The 16,948-nt window shown below is 43.6% G+C and overlaps 1 protein-coding gene across 1 annotated transcript in view; it reads left to right on the top strand.

Moving 5' to 3' along the window:
* Positions 1-16,948, top strand: part of c10h11orf65 (chromosome 10 C11orf65 homolog) — a 149,229-nt gene that overhangs the window by 108,223 nt on the left and 24,058 nt on the right. Inside the window, exons 6-7 of the mRNA XM_070891520.1 lie at positions 7,232-7,447; positions 9,288-9,421. Of these exons, the coding sequence (XP_070747621.1) occupies positions 7,232-7,447; positions 9,288-9,421 (350 nt within the window). The remainder of the gene's footprint in view (positions 1-7,231; positions 7,448-9,287; positions 9,422-16,948) is intronic.

Raw genomic sequence — 16,948 nt, 5'->3', positions numbered from 1 at the left:
ATGAAAAGATGTCTCTTCTGGTTTCTTCTCTCCATCCCAATACGGAGGGTTGGATTCTTATAGGGGCGAAGCAGCGAGGCAAGAGAGAGTGTTGTGACCCACACCGTCTCTTTTATATCGCAAGTTCGTTTGCCATTTCAGGCTGAATAAAGTTTGTTTCGGGAGCTTCCTGTGAGTGTGTCTAAAGTTTCTTCCTTTGTTTTGAGGTTTCCTGTTTTTCCAGTGATGGCTTTCGCTTCCGAGCCGTCTGGGCTTAATGGCATTCTATTGTTCTGGTATCTCATCCAGTTAATGGCTCAATCAGTTCATTTGACGAGTTCACATTGCTTAACAAAACACAGTCCATTTGCTCATCACCTGCGATGAATTGCCTTAGCTTTGCCATTGTCTTCCCAGAACCCCTGCCCATCATTCTAAGTCCAACATGGAGCAGCACCCGGGCCCCTCCCACAAACTGGTTCCAGCCTTTTTCTGCGGTGAGAAAAATATTAAAACACAAATCCTTGGGGATTAAAACGCAATGTCCAGATCGTTGGGGATTCGATGCTTATACCACAGCCCTTTCACAGATTACCTGGGCAGTCATGGGGAACTTTATGTAGTCATTCCTCCGGGCATGTAGTGCAACAGTCACTTGCTAAATGCAGATATGTGTTGCATGTTGAGAAATGGTGCACACATCCCCAGTTGTGGTCAGGAATGATTCAGATGCATAGAATGAAAGTACAGCTGTAACCTTCACTTCAACTGACAAAGCAGTCCTCCTGACGCTTCTAGGTTGTAGGTCTGCTTTTACTAACTCACAGATCTTGGTTACAACTTCTTTGCAGACACGCAACCTTCTCACACAGTCTGCATCGCTCAGGTGCATGTATGAACGCCTGCCTCAATATACCTGATGTGGGTAAGACCTCCTGCCCATCATCTTACGTGCACTGAGGTTCCTCATGCGATGATGTCAAATCAATCATCTCCTCCGCAGCACCATCATGAAGAAGGCTTGCACGAGGTGTTGCTTTGTCAATGTTGCCCCATAATTAAATTGTACCTTTGCAAGAAGCTCAAAACAGCAGTCCAAGGAGTGAAAGCTTCTTTGTTCTCTCGCTCCCCAAGGTCGACGCCCTAGTATGGACCACACCCAGGTCTGCACATGCACAATAGGCTTGCTGAGGACGGGAAGCTAGGCATTCAAATGAGGACATTTGCAGCAACGAAGTATATTGCAATTCTTTAATTTTCGATTTTTTTCAAAGTACCACCCCATCACCAACCGAACGTCTCCTCACTGGGCTCGAGAGTCGGCCACCAGAATCACTCCCTCGCCCAGACACGGGCTCGGCAAACACACACCTCCACCTCCCCCCCGGGCTTCTTTTGATGCTACTGTGTCCGGGCGAGGGACCGATTCTGCCGGCTGACGCTCTGACCCTCGAGCCCAGTGAGAAGACGTTTAGTGGTGGCGTGGTACTTTGAAAAAAATCCAAAATTAAGCAATTGCATTAGACTTCCATTTTCTCCGTTTTAAGTTTGAAAAAATTAAGCTTCATGATGCATATTTAATGTGTTCTTGACTCCCTCCAAAACTTCACATAAAAATAATGGCGTCTTTCTGTGCCGATTTTTTAATGTGTGCTGGTTTTTCTTAAGTGCTCAGAAGGTTTTTGGGAGTGGTCACATATGCCATTCTAGGAGAAATGTAAGTTGGCCAAACTTGCATAAATGTGAAAAACTGGCGCAGACATCAGGCTATGCCCCCATGACGCAAAAAAAAACGAACCTAAAAAAATCATCATTCATTGAGTTAAGCTGGCGCAGAAACTTTGGGAAAACTTGGATATTTTAATTTAGGCCAAAAAAAGCAGTGCACGCCAAAAACACGATGCAGATAACTGGGGAAAATTGACCCCTATCTTTCTCAATGGAATATACCTTTGTTGAGAATTATGAAATATCTCCTTAAATGTCTGCCATTGCTTATCTACCGTCCGACTTTTTAATCTATTTTTCCAGTCCACTTTAGCCAATGCTGTCTTCATACCTTTGTAATTGCCTTTATTTAGGTTTAAGACCCAAATTTCTCACTCTGAAACTGAGTGTGAAATTCCATCATGTTATGATTACTCTTCGCTAGAGAATCCTTTACTATGAGATCATTAATTAATCATGTCTCATTACATATTACCATATCTAAAATAGCCTGTTCTCTGGTTGGTTGCACAACATATTGTTCTAAGAAACTGTCCCAAATACACTCATGAACTCATCCTCAAGGCTACCTTTGCCAATTTGATTTGTCCAATCTATATGAAGATTAAAATTTCCCATGATTATTGCAGTACCTCTCTTACAAGCCCCTCTTATTTCTTGATTTATATTCCTACAGTGTAGCTACTGTTAGAGGGCCTATAAACTACTCCCATCAGTGACTTCTTTCCTTTTCTATTTATTATCTCCACCCAAACTGATTCTACATCTTGATCTTCCGAGCCAAGATCATTTCTCACTACTGTACTGATTTCATCCTTTATTAACAGAGCTACCCCACCTCCTTTTCCTTTCTGTCTATCCTTCCGAGATATCAAGTTCCCCTGAATATTCAGTTCCCAGCCTTGGTTACCATGCAACTACGTCTCTGTAATGGCTATCAGATCATATCTATTTATTTATATTTGTGCCATCAATTCATCTATCTTGTGTGCATTCAGATAAAGAGCCTTTAATTTTGTCCTTTTATCATTACCATTTTTCCCTGCTATGACCCTATTTGCTGGTGCACTCTTTTGTTTGTACGCTCTGTCCCTTTCTGTCACATTCTAGTTCTGATTACCCATATCGCTACCCTGCACTACTGCCTTGTCCTTTCTCTTTAACGTTCTAAATTTCCCCTCACCTGACCCCTGCCCACCCCCATTTTTTAGTTTAAAACCTTATCTACAGCCCTAATTATTCGATTCGCTAGGACGCTGGTCCCAGCCCGGTTTAAGTGGAGCCCGTCCCAATGGAACAGCTCACTCTTTCCCCAGTACTGGTGCCAGTGCCCCATGAATTGAAACCCCTTCTTCCCACACTACTCTTTGAGCCATGCATTTAACTCTCTGATCTGCTTGACCCTATACCAATTTGCACATGGCTCAGGATGTCAGCATCCACCTCCTCATCCTCCTCTTCCTCGCTCTGGTGAAGTAGATTGTCAGACTCATCAGGCAATTCTTGTCCCCTCCTGATAGTCAAGTTGTGCAGGCATGGAGCACACCACCACAAATTGAGCTACCTGCTCAAGGTGCTATTGGAGCTCGCCTCCTGAGTGGTCCAGGCATCTTAAGCGTTGCTTCAGCACTCCAATGGTTTTCTCCATGATATTGCAAGTTGCTCTGTGGCTCTCATTGAATCGCCTCTCGGCTTCGGTGTGGGTGTCATGCAGGGGGGTCATCAGCCAGGTGGCGAAGCCATATCCTTTGTCATCAAGCATCCAGCATTGACCTTGTGGCTGATTGTTAAACAAGTCAGATACAGCGCTCTCACGCAGGATATGAGCATCGTGGATGCTGCCCGGAAATTTAGCATTCACTGCCATTATAAATTTCTGGTGGTCGACAACCAGTTGGACATTAGGGAGTGGAATCCCTTGCGGTTCCTGAAAACCTCATCATCCTGAAAAGGTGCCCGCATCGTGATGTGCGTACAGTCTATTGCTCCCTGCACCTTGGGGAAGTTTGCAATTCTGGAGAATCCTAGAGCCTTCTCACTCTGTGCCTCCCTGGTCTTAGCGAGGCTGATCAGGTCCCTCCTGCGTGCGTACAGGGCTTCAGTGACCTGTCTAATGCAGCGATGTGTGGCATGCTGAGAAAGTCCGCAAATGTCTCCAGCTGTGGCCTAAAAAGAACCCGAGGCTTAGAACGACAGTGCTGCGGTGACTTTGACCTCGACGGACAGTGCAGTACTGATGGTGCTGGCAGGCTGTAGATCTGCCCTTATCAGCTGGCATACCTCAGTGATAACCTCTTTGTGGAAGTGTAGTCTCTGAAGGCAGGTGGTGTCGGGCAAGTCGAGGTAAGAATGCTTCTCCTTGTACTTGTGGGGGGTGTAACGTCTGGTCCTCTTCATCAGTCTGTCTTGCCTTACATTGGGCACATATGCAGTGGAGCGTACCTTCGGCGATCTTGAGTCTGCTGCATTTAATTGTTCACCAAGAGAGAGTGAGGAAGGACAGGCCCCATTGCAGTAGCTCTCTGATCACAAACAAGGAAAGTCCCGACGAAGACACCTATTCAGTTCCAATCGGTCACAGTATGGTCAAGGTGTTTGTAGAGATGTTCACATCAACTCCAACGACCTGCAGAGTACATTCAAACTACGCCGAGGTTGAAGCACAGCAGCCTTTTAAAGGATGCGACATGTGATCTAGAACATGGCGTCCATAACGCTGTGATTAGTTCCGGTTAGTTCCACATTTTCTGGGCAATTTTTGGGCGAGTGATATTGTGGGTGATATGTGTGCAAAGTGGTGAAAGGGACGGTGGGAGATTTCCTGGGCATTAGTTTCACCAAATGTACTCTTTATGACAAAAAAAAGTGGGCGGGCGGTATTATTGAATCTCGGCGTTAATTCCGTGCAGAAAGTAATGCTGGGCGATATTATGGGTGTTGATTTCACCCATTCTGATGATTCCGCCCCCAAAAAGTGGGCAGGCAGTAATATTTTTTCACGGCATTAAGCACATGGAGAAAGTAACACTCGGCAATAGGTTTCCTAAAAATGCCCACCAGTTTCCATTTTGTGTCAAAATGGGCGATATATGGGTGTTATATGTCATTTCAGCGGTAAAATGGGCGTTAAGTGGGCGTTAAGCATGCAAAAAAAGTGGAGGTTCTAACCCCTAGCGTTTTTTGCCCAGTACTTCCTCTTGGGCTCAGTGTACCCGATATTTTCTGATCAGGTCAATATGAAATGGATTTAGACAACCTTGCAAAAAACTAAAAATACGCCCAAATTACACTAAATCACACTCGAGAAGATCAATATTGATGGCTACTGTGGGAAAAGGAAAAGCTCCTGCTATTGCAGTAGGAGACGCTTTTCTGATATTGACCCATATTTCCTAGTGCCTATGGGTTTGTATGCACCCATAAGGGACCCGCAAAATGCATGTATGAAAACCCAGAACTTGCATCTGTCAAGAATCTTCTTGACAGATCACAGCTATCCCCGGGAAAAGGGTATCTGTGGGCGGAGAGTTGGGCTTTTTGCCCGACTACTGCCCAGCAAATGCCCATGAAATTCTTGCGCCTTATCCGCCTTCTTTCCTTGGTTGGGCCAGCCCATGTAATCCTAGGGGCATTTGCAAACCACCTGCTCCCCTAGGATACATGCGCCTCTACACATGTCTACGCGTACAGGAGCGCGAGTCTCCGTGGATCCCGAGGCAGAAGGTAGGCACGGATTTTATATGCGGATCGAAGCCTCCAACTGCAAATTCAGGCTCATTATGGTTCAGACAAGAGCATTTAGCTCCTGCTATACCTGTCCTGAAAGTGCTTGAAACTGACATTTGATGACAAAGGTGGAAAGCATGCCATTCTTGAGCAAATTCATTTGACAATATGAGGGTAATTTTCCCACTGGGCAACTTCAGTGGAGAACATCACCTGCTCAAAGCACATATCGAAAGTTCCTGTGTTTGCTTGCGCGATTTTCCATCCATTTGAATTAATTGGCGTTTGCCTGAGTTTCCAATGTAGGCTGCCTCCAGATGAGATTCGTCGAAAACAGCGGCGTAAACTTTTGGACTTATAAGTTTTGAACTTTGCTGGGACACATTCACTGTACAGCAGCTAACCTGGGCAAGTCCAAACATGTTTTAACTTGAATACACATCAGCTGGGCGGGAATGAGAATGATTGAAAGCAGGAACATCATGGTTAATGGGTGCCTTTTGTCATGGAATGGGAACCCATCTGTGAGACATTAAGTAAAGTGGCCGGAGTTTTAGGCCATCAAAAGACAAAGGAAACGATGTAGCCACCCAGACTTTTTGGAACCAGATCCACAGGAAGAGGCCCAGTAACAAAGAGACAGGCTGGAGATGTGACTTGCTTTTCAGTTGGACAGTCTCAGGCAGGAAGGACAGTTGGACTTTAAGCAGTCTTGCAGGTATAAGAGAATGGCAGTTGGAAGCCATCTCTCTCTCTCCCCTCTTCTGCGCCTGCTTGCAACGCACAAGGACCGAGCACTCCAGCTGGGACGGAGAGAAAAAACTTCAATTGGGAGACTTTTCTTGAGACTGGACTTGAATACCACAGTTTGGTATGGACCCAGAAGATACGCCTCATCGGGAGAAGCAGCGAGTAAGCCAGAGGGGTAATTGGTGAGCATTTATCCCAGCCCATGGATCTTTAAGACCACTGCATAGTGTGAAAGGATGTCACGTGTCCCAACCAAGTTTTAGAGGTTTTAGTGGGGAGGTTTTTGCAAGGATCATAAGCATACGCACATTTCTGTTGGACAGATTTAGTGATGCAATTTTGAATCTGAGCAGGGGTGTTTTAGACGTGGTTACTTTGCGATAGGGGCCTGTTTAGATGGGCCAGACTGTGTATTGTACTGCATTTGTTTGTTTTATGCACCAGGGTGTGTGTGGTTTTACTGGGTGCAGGTATGTGTATTAACTTTAATAAAAGCATTGCCGGTACTCGGACTAAGGTACTCGCCCCGACTCAGTCATCTGTTCAGTACAGTAATCACTCCCAGCGTTAGAACTATGGGGGTGCTTGGAAAACACCTAAGGGAAACCTTACACATCAGTGGCGCAAAGGCAGAAAATGATCTCTTATAAATGTAAGAAAATAACCTGTTATTTGACCACATATTTTCACCTTTTGTTTACATCATTTACATGACACAGCTCAGTTTCTGGTACAAATGTTTTTGCTTTGAAAATATCTGTATTGGAACTGAATACAATTCTTTGGTCATATGAAGTTGTGTTGCTAAGCACACATACAGACTTCCATTAGACAGTTCAGACAATGGCAAATGCACTACAGCGCTGATGCTAGTGACATTTCCAACTTTAGAAAATTTGTGCCTGCACTGTTATCTGTTGTTGCAGTTGCTTTTCTACAAAATAAAAGCTACAACATCCATTCCTAGTACAACTGTTTGTAAATAGAGGCCCACATATTTTGCTGATTTAATTCAAACTGATTTGATTATTTCTGGTCCGCTTTATAGGAAACATTTCCTCCAAAAATCTACTACAAAATATTCACTCACCGACCGATCGTGGATATGTGCGCGAATAGTCCCAAAAATTATACTGATTCTGCTGTCAAACAAAAACTACCCAGACGAGCTCATAACAATAACACTGTAAAAATTCCGGAAGATGATCACAGTGGATGGTACAAACGAATGGAGAATAATGAGTGGAGAAGTCTTTCAGATAAGGTATTCACATTTTCCAAATGCTAAAACAAATGATCTGACCTACTTGGAGACTTCAGTTTACAAGGCTATTTAACTGACAATTGAGATGTTTGCTAGAATTGCTTGGGCTGACATGCTCTAACGAAAGAACATTAAGCAAAAACAAGACTTAGATTGTTAAATTAGTTCAGGGATCTTATTTTGTTTTTGTATTGCAGTGAGTGTTCTAAGTAGACAGAAGCAGGATACAGGAGTTTTAGGGGGTTGGATCTAAGGAGGGTGATGACAGTTGGGTGTATGTGAGGTTCATCCTGAGGGGAGATGGTGATAGCTGAGTGTATATGACTTCCATCCTGTGGCAGACTGATGAAGCTGAGTGTATGTGAAGGTTCATTCTCGGGTGAGATGGTGACAATATGTGTGACGTCTATCTTGAGATTGTATGGTGACATATGAGCTGTGTAAGTCCCAGACGGACGCAGGTGGTGTCAGCTGAGTGTATGTAAGGTTATTCCTGAAATAGGATAGTGACAGCTGAATGTATTTAAGATCCTACCACTGCTTTTTTGTGTGTTTGTTGTTAGAAGCACTCAGAAATAGTTCCAGTCAAAATTCAAGATTGTGTATCACTGATGCTATCGCTTGACAAGCCAGAGTTGTGCTATGAAGGCTTTTTTTTAACCTGTTCAATAAATAAAAAAAGGCAAATAATGCTACTTTGTTCATACACACTCTAATTTTGGTCTATGCTTTGCCCTCTTTTACCAAGGCAAACCTGTATGATCCTGTTAGTTTTTCCCCCTCTAATAGGCTAAATATACATTGGATATTTACAGGATAATCTGTATCCAGACCCCTTTAAACAAGCTCGAAAACTAGGAACAATGAGATGTTGGTTTAATACTTTTTAATTATATTAAACAACCTACTGCATACAGTGACCATGACATTACTGGTATAGACAGATATCCAGGGGGGGGACCCATTAGAAAAAGTTGTAAGCGTGTAGTTCTAATCTGTTTACGCTGGTCAAAGCTAGAAGTTCACATCCCTGTGTGGAGCCTCAGAAAATAAAAAAAGGTGCGATTGAGGTGGAGTTCATCATTCTGCATGTACTCTGTTTACTCTCTTGATGAATGTGGGCTTTCAGAATTGAGATAGAGCCAGTTTTTTAAAAAATAATAATTTTAGGCAAATCAAAATCAGAGTCAAATTATTGACCCTAAGGGAAATTCAGAATTTTAAAAAAATAATAAATTATATGTTGGCAGACAGACTCTTGTTGGGTTTCACTTAGATTAAATTGTTGTGATTTTGGCTAAACCTCACATGGAGTAAATTTTAATATCTTCATGAATACCTTCCTCTGCACCCCCCACCCCCTGCCCCCCTTCACCATTTCCAGTAATTGAGGGGTCTGGACCAAGGGGACATAGATATATAAGAATAACTGTAATAAATTTAGGACAGAATGTGACCAAAACTATTTTTATATGGAGGGTTGTGAGGTAGTGCAATGCACTACCAGAGTTTGTGATTGAAGAAGAGATCATGTTAACATTTAACAATAAGTTTGATAGGTGGTCGAAGGAAAGGGGGAATAAAGGGATATAGGAACAGGATGAGTATGAATGAATGAATGGTTGGACCAAACAGCCTGTTTCCATATTGTAATTTCTGTGTAATTCTCTGTAATAGTTCATGATGCATGTGCTATCTCCTCCTTGTGAATCAATAGAAGAAAATCCTACCCAAGAAGTTTAAGTTAATGTTACCCACTTTTTGGTAAATCTTATACTTTATTAATTCATACATATTTGTTAATTATACATCCATTAACTTTCTTTTGTGTTTTGTTCAGTACCTTGGAACCACTACAGATTATATGCAGTTTGAGCCTAACAGAAAGACAACATTTCATCATTCCATATTCCAGAGGAGACAAGAAGTCATGAGAAAGCAAAAACAAAGAAAAATTGAATGGATGAAAAAGATGTGAGTTTAAATAAAAGTATATACAGTCATATCAAGATTGGGTGAGGCACACTAGTAGCAATAGGGAGAACTGGAGTACCAGACTTCTGCTAGGGAGAAAGAAAAACATTTGTTTCAGCAAGTCATTACGGAATGGAGGAAAAACAGTTCGAACCCACCTGCACCACTTTTTTTCATGTCTCTCAATTTTCTTCTCTCCCCACCTCTCCAGGAGGTGGTTGATTCCTTGCAAGGGTGGCAGTTGCTCGCTGACTCTTGCCCAAACAACCATTATTCATATGAGCCTTGACAGTGAGTACTATTTGACTTTGAGGGACATCCCATCGAAGTGTGTTTCTGCCCTAATTTGGCATAAACCAGGAATTGGTGCATTTACCCATGGGTCATCGCAGGACAGACCAGGGTTCAACGCCTTTAATCAATGAATCTCAATTTAAAAATAGGACAACTTCTATTGAATTTGTGAGCCTTGTTTTGTGGAATAATTTAGTATTTGGTGAAGTTATGTTGATTCAGTGAAGTTTTGCACCTGTGGGCTGGCAATCAGTGAATAAGATATTGTAATATTAAAATACCAAGTGTACCAAGTATAACAATTTTTGATCCCTCTGATACATAGCACTTGGAGTAAGGGGGGAAGTCCTTTGATTATGATCAGGCTGTCTCTCCTAATCTCTACTGTGCTCATGTAACCTGAATTAATTCTGTGTCCATTCACATGCACATTTTAGTTGCTGCTCTGAACCTGAGCCCATTAGAACTATCTCCTTTTTTCTCTTTCTCGACCCCTCTTAGACTCTTGTCTCCTGTCTCCTCCTCTTCTTGTCAGCCAATCATGCCAACTTTCATTTCTCGCCCTCTTGGGCACTTTGTCCCACTAATCTGTATCTGAACACCTTCCCACCAAGTGCACCACCACTGGGGATAACCTTGCCTAACCTGCTCACCCTATCCACCACTGCTGGCTTGAATTATGTTAGTGGGTCAATAATGACCGCTCCTATCCACATTTCCCTCTAGCATATCCATGCCATCCACAACATTATAATTGAAGCGAATCTGTAAGACAGTGGAAACAGGGCTTAATATGTAGTAAACGAGGAGGTCTTCCTGTGCTGAATGGTATATACGTTAATGCAAGGAGTATAGCGAATAAGGCGGATGAGCTAAGAGCACAGGTAGACACTTGGGAGTATGACAATATAGCTATTACAGAAACATGGCTGAAAGAGGGGCTGGTATGGCAGATCAATATTCCTGGCTACAGAATTTTTAGACAAGATAGAGAGGGGGTAAAAAGGGGGGGTGAGGGAGTGGTTGCAGTACTGATTTAAAAAAATATTACAGCGGTGAGGAGGGATGATATGTTAGAGGGATCATCAAATGAGACCATATGGGTCGAATTGAAAAATAAAAAAGGGGCAATCACACTGCTGGACGTGTATTATAGAACCCCAAAACAGTGTGAGGGAGATAAAAGAGCAAATATGTAGGCAAATTGCTGTGAAGTCCAAAAACTATAGGGTAGTAATAATGGGGGATTTTAATTATCCAAATATTGATTGGGACAAATTTAGTGTGAAGGGTATAAAGGGTGCGGAATTCTTGAAATGCATTCAAGAGAACTTTTTTAGTCAGTATGTAGCAAGCCCAACACAAGAGGGGGAGGTCTTGGATTTAGTTTTGGGGAATGAAGCTGGGCAGGTTGAAGGGGTATTAGTGGGAGAGCACTTGGGTGCCAGTGATCATAGTTCAGTCAGATTCAAGTTGGTTACGGATAAGGACAAGAAGAGGCTGGAATAAAAGTTCAGAATTGGGGAAAAGCTAATTTTGCTAAGTTAAGGAGTGATTTGGCCATGGTGGACTGGAAACTGCTACTTGTGGGTAAATCAGCGTCGGAACAGTGTGAGGCATTTAAGGAGGAGATCCGGAAGGCTCAGGCCAAACATGTGCCCTTTAAGAAAAAGGCTGGGAAAAATAATTCTAGAGCCCCCTGGATGTCTAGGGACTTACAGGGGAGGATTAAGAAAAAAAGGGACGCTTATGTCATATATCAACGGCTAAATACTGTAGAATCTTTAGAGGAATATAGAAAGTTAAGATGCAAAATTGAAAAGGATATTAGGAATGCTAAGAGAGAGCACGAGAAATTCTTGGCCAGTAAAATTAAGGAAAACCCTAGATGTTCTATAAATATATTAAGAGTAAGAGGGTAAACATAGAAGCATGGAAACATAGAAAATAGGTGCAGAAGTAGGCCATTCGGCCCTTCGAGCCTGCACCGCCATTCAATAATATTATGGCTGATCATTCCCTCAGTACCCCTTTCCTGTTTTCTCTCCATACCCCTTGATCTCTTTAGCCATAAGGGCCATATCTAACTCCCTCTTGAATATATCCAATGAACTGGCATCAACAACTGTCTGCGGTAAGGAATTCCACAGGTTAACAACTCTCTGAGTGAAGAAGTTTCTCTTCATCTCAGCCCTAAATGGCCTACCCCTTATCCTAAAACTATGTCCCCTGCTTCAGGAACATTCTTCCTGCATCTAACCTATCCAGTCCCGTCAGAATCTTATACGTTTCTATGAGATCCCCTCTCATCCTTCTAAACTCCAGTGAATAAAGGTCCAGTTAATCCAGTCTCTCCTCATATGTCAGTCCAGCCATCCCTGGAATCAGTTTGGTGAACCTTCGCTGCACTCCCTCAATAGCAAGAACATCCTTCCTCAGATTAGGAGACCAAAACTGAACACAATATTCCAGGTGAGGCCACACTAAGGCCCTGTACAACTGCAGTAAAACCTCCCTGCTCCTATATTCAAATCCCCTAGCTATGAAGGCCAACATGCCATTTGCCTTCTTCACCGCCTGCTGTACCTGCATGCCAAACTTCAATGACTGATGAACCATGACACCCAGGTCTCATTGTACCTCCCCTTTTCCTAATCTGCCCCCATCCAGATAATATTCTGCCTTTGTGTTTTTGCCCCCAAAATGGATAACCTCACATTTATCCACATTACACTGCATCTGCCATGCATTTGCCCACTCACCTAACCTGTCCAAGTCACCCTGCAGCTTCTTAGCGTCCTCCTCACAGCTCACACCGCCACCCAGTTTAGTGTCATCTGCAAACTTGACTAAAGAAAGGGTAGGGCCTATTAGAGACAATGAGGGTAATCTTTGTGTGGAGGCGGAAGATGTTGGGAGGGTTCTTAATGAATACTTTGCATCTGTCTTCACAAAGGAAAGGGGCATTGCAGATACTGCTATCGAGGAGGAGTGTGATATTCTGGATGAAATAAATATAGTGACAGAGGAATTATTAAGAGGTTTAGCAGCTTTGAAAGTAGATAAGTCCCCAGGCCCGGAATGTATCCCAGGCTGTTGAGCGAAGTAAAAGAGGAAATAGCAGAGACCTTGACCATCATTTTCCAGTCCTCTTTGGATCTGGGCATGGTGCCGGAGGATTGGAGGATTGCTAATGTTGTTTAAGAAGGGAGAAAGGGATAGGCCAAGTAATTACAGGCCTGTCAGCCTAACCTCAGTGATGGGAAACTTATTGGAAAAAATCCTGAAAGACAAGATAAATGTGCATTTGGAAAGACAAGGATTAATTAGGGACAGTCAACACAGATTTGTTAAGAGAAGATCGTGTCTGACTAACCTGATTGAATTTTTTGAGGAGGTAACCAAGAGGGTCAATCAGGGTAGTGCATACGATGTAGTATATATGGACTTTAGCAAAGCTTTTAATAAGGTCCCACATGGTAGACTAGTCATGAAGGTTAAAGCCCATGGGATACAGGCAAAAGTGTCAAGTTGGATCCAAAAATTGGCTTGGAGGTAGGAAGCAAAGGGTAATGATTGATGGATGTTTTTGTGACTGGAAGGATGTTTCCAGTGGGGTTCCACAGGGCTCAGTACTGGGACCCTTGCTTTTTGTGGTATATTTCAACGATTTAGATTTGAATATAGGGAGTATGATTAAGAAGTTTGCAGACGACACTAAAATTGGCTGTGTGGTTGATAATGAAGAGGAAAGTCATGGACTGCAGGAGGATATCAATCTACTGGTCAAGTGAGCAGAGCAGTGGCAAATGGAATTTAATTCAGAGAAGTGTGAGGTGATGCACTTTGGGAGGGCTAATAAGGAAAGGGTATACACATTAAGCGATAGGCCACTTAATAGTGTAGATGAACAAAGGGACATTGGAGTGCTTGTCCACAGATCCCTGAAAGTACCAGGCCAGGTGGATAAGGTAGCTAAGAAGGCATACGGAATGCTTGCCTTTATTGGCCGAGGCATAGAATATAAGAGCAGGGAGGTTATGCTTAAATTGTATAATACTTTGATTAGGCCACAACTGCAGTACTGCGTGCAGTTCTGGTCGCCGTATTATAGGAAGGACGAGATTGCACTAGCGAGGGTGCAGAGGAGATTTACTAGGATGCTGCTTGGAATGGAGAATCTTAGTTATTAGGATAGATTGGATAGATTGGGTTTGTTCTCATTGGAACAGAGGAGGTTGAGAGGAGACCTCATTGTGGTGTACAAAATATTGAGGGGCCTGGACATAGTGGATAGTAAGGGTCTATTTCCATTAGTGGAGGGGTCTATTACGAGGGGGCATAGTTTTAAGGTGGTTGGTGGAAGGTTTAGAGGGGATTTGAGGAGGGGCCTTCTTTACGCAGAGGGTTGTGGGGATCTGGAACTCGCTGCCTGGAAGAGTGGTGGATGCAGAAACCCTCACCACTTTTAAGAGATGGTTGGATGGGCACTTAAAGTGTCGTAACCTGCAGGGTTACGGACCTAGAGCTGGTAATTGGGATTAGACTGGATGACCTTTTGTTGGATGGAGCAGATATAATGGTAAGTACTGCAGGGAATCGAATACAGCCAGGGTGATCTCCTGGACTAGTTTCAATCACCTGGATGGATTGGAGAGGAATTTTCCCAGATTTTTTTCTCCCTAAATTGGCCTGGGTTTTTATCTGGTTTTTGCCTCTCCCAGGAAATCACATGGCTCCGGTTGGGGTGGAGTGTAGAATGTTTTAGTATAAGAGATGTCGCAGTTGTGGCGAGACAGATTGGTTGGGCTGGGTGCTCTTTGCCTTTCCGTCATTGTTCATAGATTTATATGTAACCTTTAGGGCTGCTGACCAAGGGCCGTGTGGCTCTTTGTCGGCCGGCCCAAACACAATGGGCCGGAATGGCCTCCTTCTGCGCTGTAAATTTCTATGTTTCTATGTTTCTACATTGACATCCTGGCTTTGACTGAAACTTGACTCATAGGTAGCAACTGAAGCCACCCCTCTGAAATTTGACACCACCTGCCCCACCCAAACCGCTGCAGTGCTGGTGTGGCATTTATCACGAAGTCACATCTCCTCTGATACTTTTGCCTCCTTCAAGCACTTCACATTATTACACCCCTCTCGCCTCTCTTTTATAATCCTTGATGTCTATCACCCCCCAAACCCTACCCGGACAAGTTTGTGAACACAATGTCGACTCCCAAATCTGTGTCCGTCTGTCCCATAACTCCCGGTTCAAATTTTTTTGACCAGGTTTTCATTCCTGCCACAGCATGAAAATAGCCCTAACCAAATGGCAACCTCTGTGATCGCGACTGTGACCGTGGTGTATTATCCCTGCATCATCCTCCTCAATTTCTCCGCAGCCTTTGACACAATTGACTACACCTTTTCTCCATTGATATAGGACATAGACAGACTGGTGAAATGGGTAGACACATGGCAGATGAAATTTAACACAGAGAAGTGTGAAGTGATACATTTTGGAAGGAAGAATGAGGAGAGGCAATGTAAACTAAATGGTGCAATTTGAAAGGGATGCAGGAACAGAGAGACCAATGGTTCACATACACATATCTTTGAAGGTGGCAGGACAAGTTGATAAGATTGTTAAAAAAATATACAGGATCCTTAGCTTTATTTATAGAGGCATAGAGTACAGGAGCAAGTAAGTTATGCTAAACCTTTATAAAACATTTGTTAGACCTCAGCTGGAGTATTGTGCCCAATTCTGGGCATCACACTCTAGAAAGGATGTCAAGGCCTTGCAGATGTTGTAGAGGAGATTTACTAGAATGGGACCAGGGATGAACGACTTCAGTTATGTTGAGAGACTAGAGAAGCTTGGATTGTTTTCCTTAGAGAAGAGAAGGTTAAGGGGAGATTTAGAGGTGTTCACGATTATGATGGGTTTTGATAGAGTAGATAGGGAGAAATTGCTTCCACTGGCAGAAGGTTCAATGGGCTCAAATTTCCCCAAGAGTTGCCCCACTTTTTTTGGAGCAAGTAGCTTTTTTTGGAGTAACTTAAAAATCGCAAATTTCCCCATTTAACTTGCTCCAGTGTAAATCAGTTAGTTAGGTTTTTTTTTAGTTTCGTTTTATTTTCTGCAAAAGGGGGCGTGACCAGCCACTTACACCTGTTCTGGCCACAGAAGCAAATTTGGCCAGCTGAAAGTTACTCCAAACTAATTTAGACCAGGATATGTGGCCACTTTTGTAGGCACAGAAAAACCTTACCGACATTTAAGAAATCAGCGCAGGTAGCCAGAGATGGGGTGGGGGGGGAGGTGATTTAAAGGATTCCAAAGCTCTAAAGACCTTCACAACATCAGCACAACATTACACCATCTTCAGCACAATAGCTGCACAACATCACCACAAATAAATGAAAGGTAAATCAGCTATAGAAATTAGAGCAGTCCTACCTTGCTGACTGCAGAACACTCCGGCTAGCCCTTCCTCCAGGGCTAGGGACGGCAGGCACGCATGACTGTAGGTGTGAGGGATTTTTACTTTTTACAGTTGACCCTAAATGTTGCGTGGTCCTAATGGAGGATGATTCAGTTTTGATACAAAATATCTTTTATTGTGAATTTTACAGTGCACTTCAATGATACCAACAACAACAACAACAACAACATCCACAGCAGGAAAGAAAGTCTGCACCCATCCTCACCCACATTTCGGGGATCCTTATAGGGTCAGTGATGGTGGTAGTGGAGGGGTATTGGGTGCCCGGCTTAGGTCTGACCGGTGGCTGGTGCGTGGAGTGAAGTGGGAGTGGCATTTGAGTCTCCGGCCTTTGTGCCCTTATTGCAGAAGCCAGCTCCCTCATGGCATCTGCCATCATCTGCACACCCTCTGCAATGCCCGCCCTCAGTTCCCGTCTTAGTGCAGCGATTTCACCCGATAGTGTGGCGACCTCACCATGCATCCCAGTGACGGCTGCCGCGAGTGATCTTGTGAGGGCATTGGTCTCCTCACCCAATGAAAAAACCTGATTTACTTCTGCTGAGGGCAGCCTCTCAGGAGAGACTGGTTGGCTTCTCCTTCCCCTTGCTGTGGGTCGACCTAGTGGCACCCCTCCAATGCGAGGCGCAGGCTGGGATGGTGGGGCACTGGGTGTCCCAAGATGCATTTCCCGACCGCCACTCGGACCAACGACCTTGGAAGGTGTGGAAGGTTGCCGAGGAGCTAATGGAAG

The sequence above is a fragment of the Pristiophorus japonicus genome, chromosome 10 (assembly GCF_044704955.1).
Source record: "Pristiophorus japonicus isolate sPriJap1 chromosome 10, sPriJap1.hap1, whole genome shotgun sequence".
Taxonomy (NCBI): domain Eukaryota; kingdom Metazoa; phylum Chordata; class Chondrichthyes; family Pristiophoridae; genus Pristiophorus; species Pristiophorus japonicus.
This window is presented reverse-complemented; position numbering and strand designations above follow the sequence as displayed.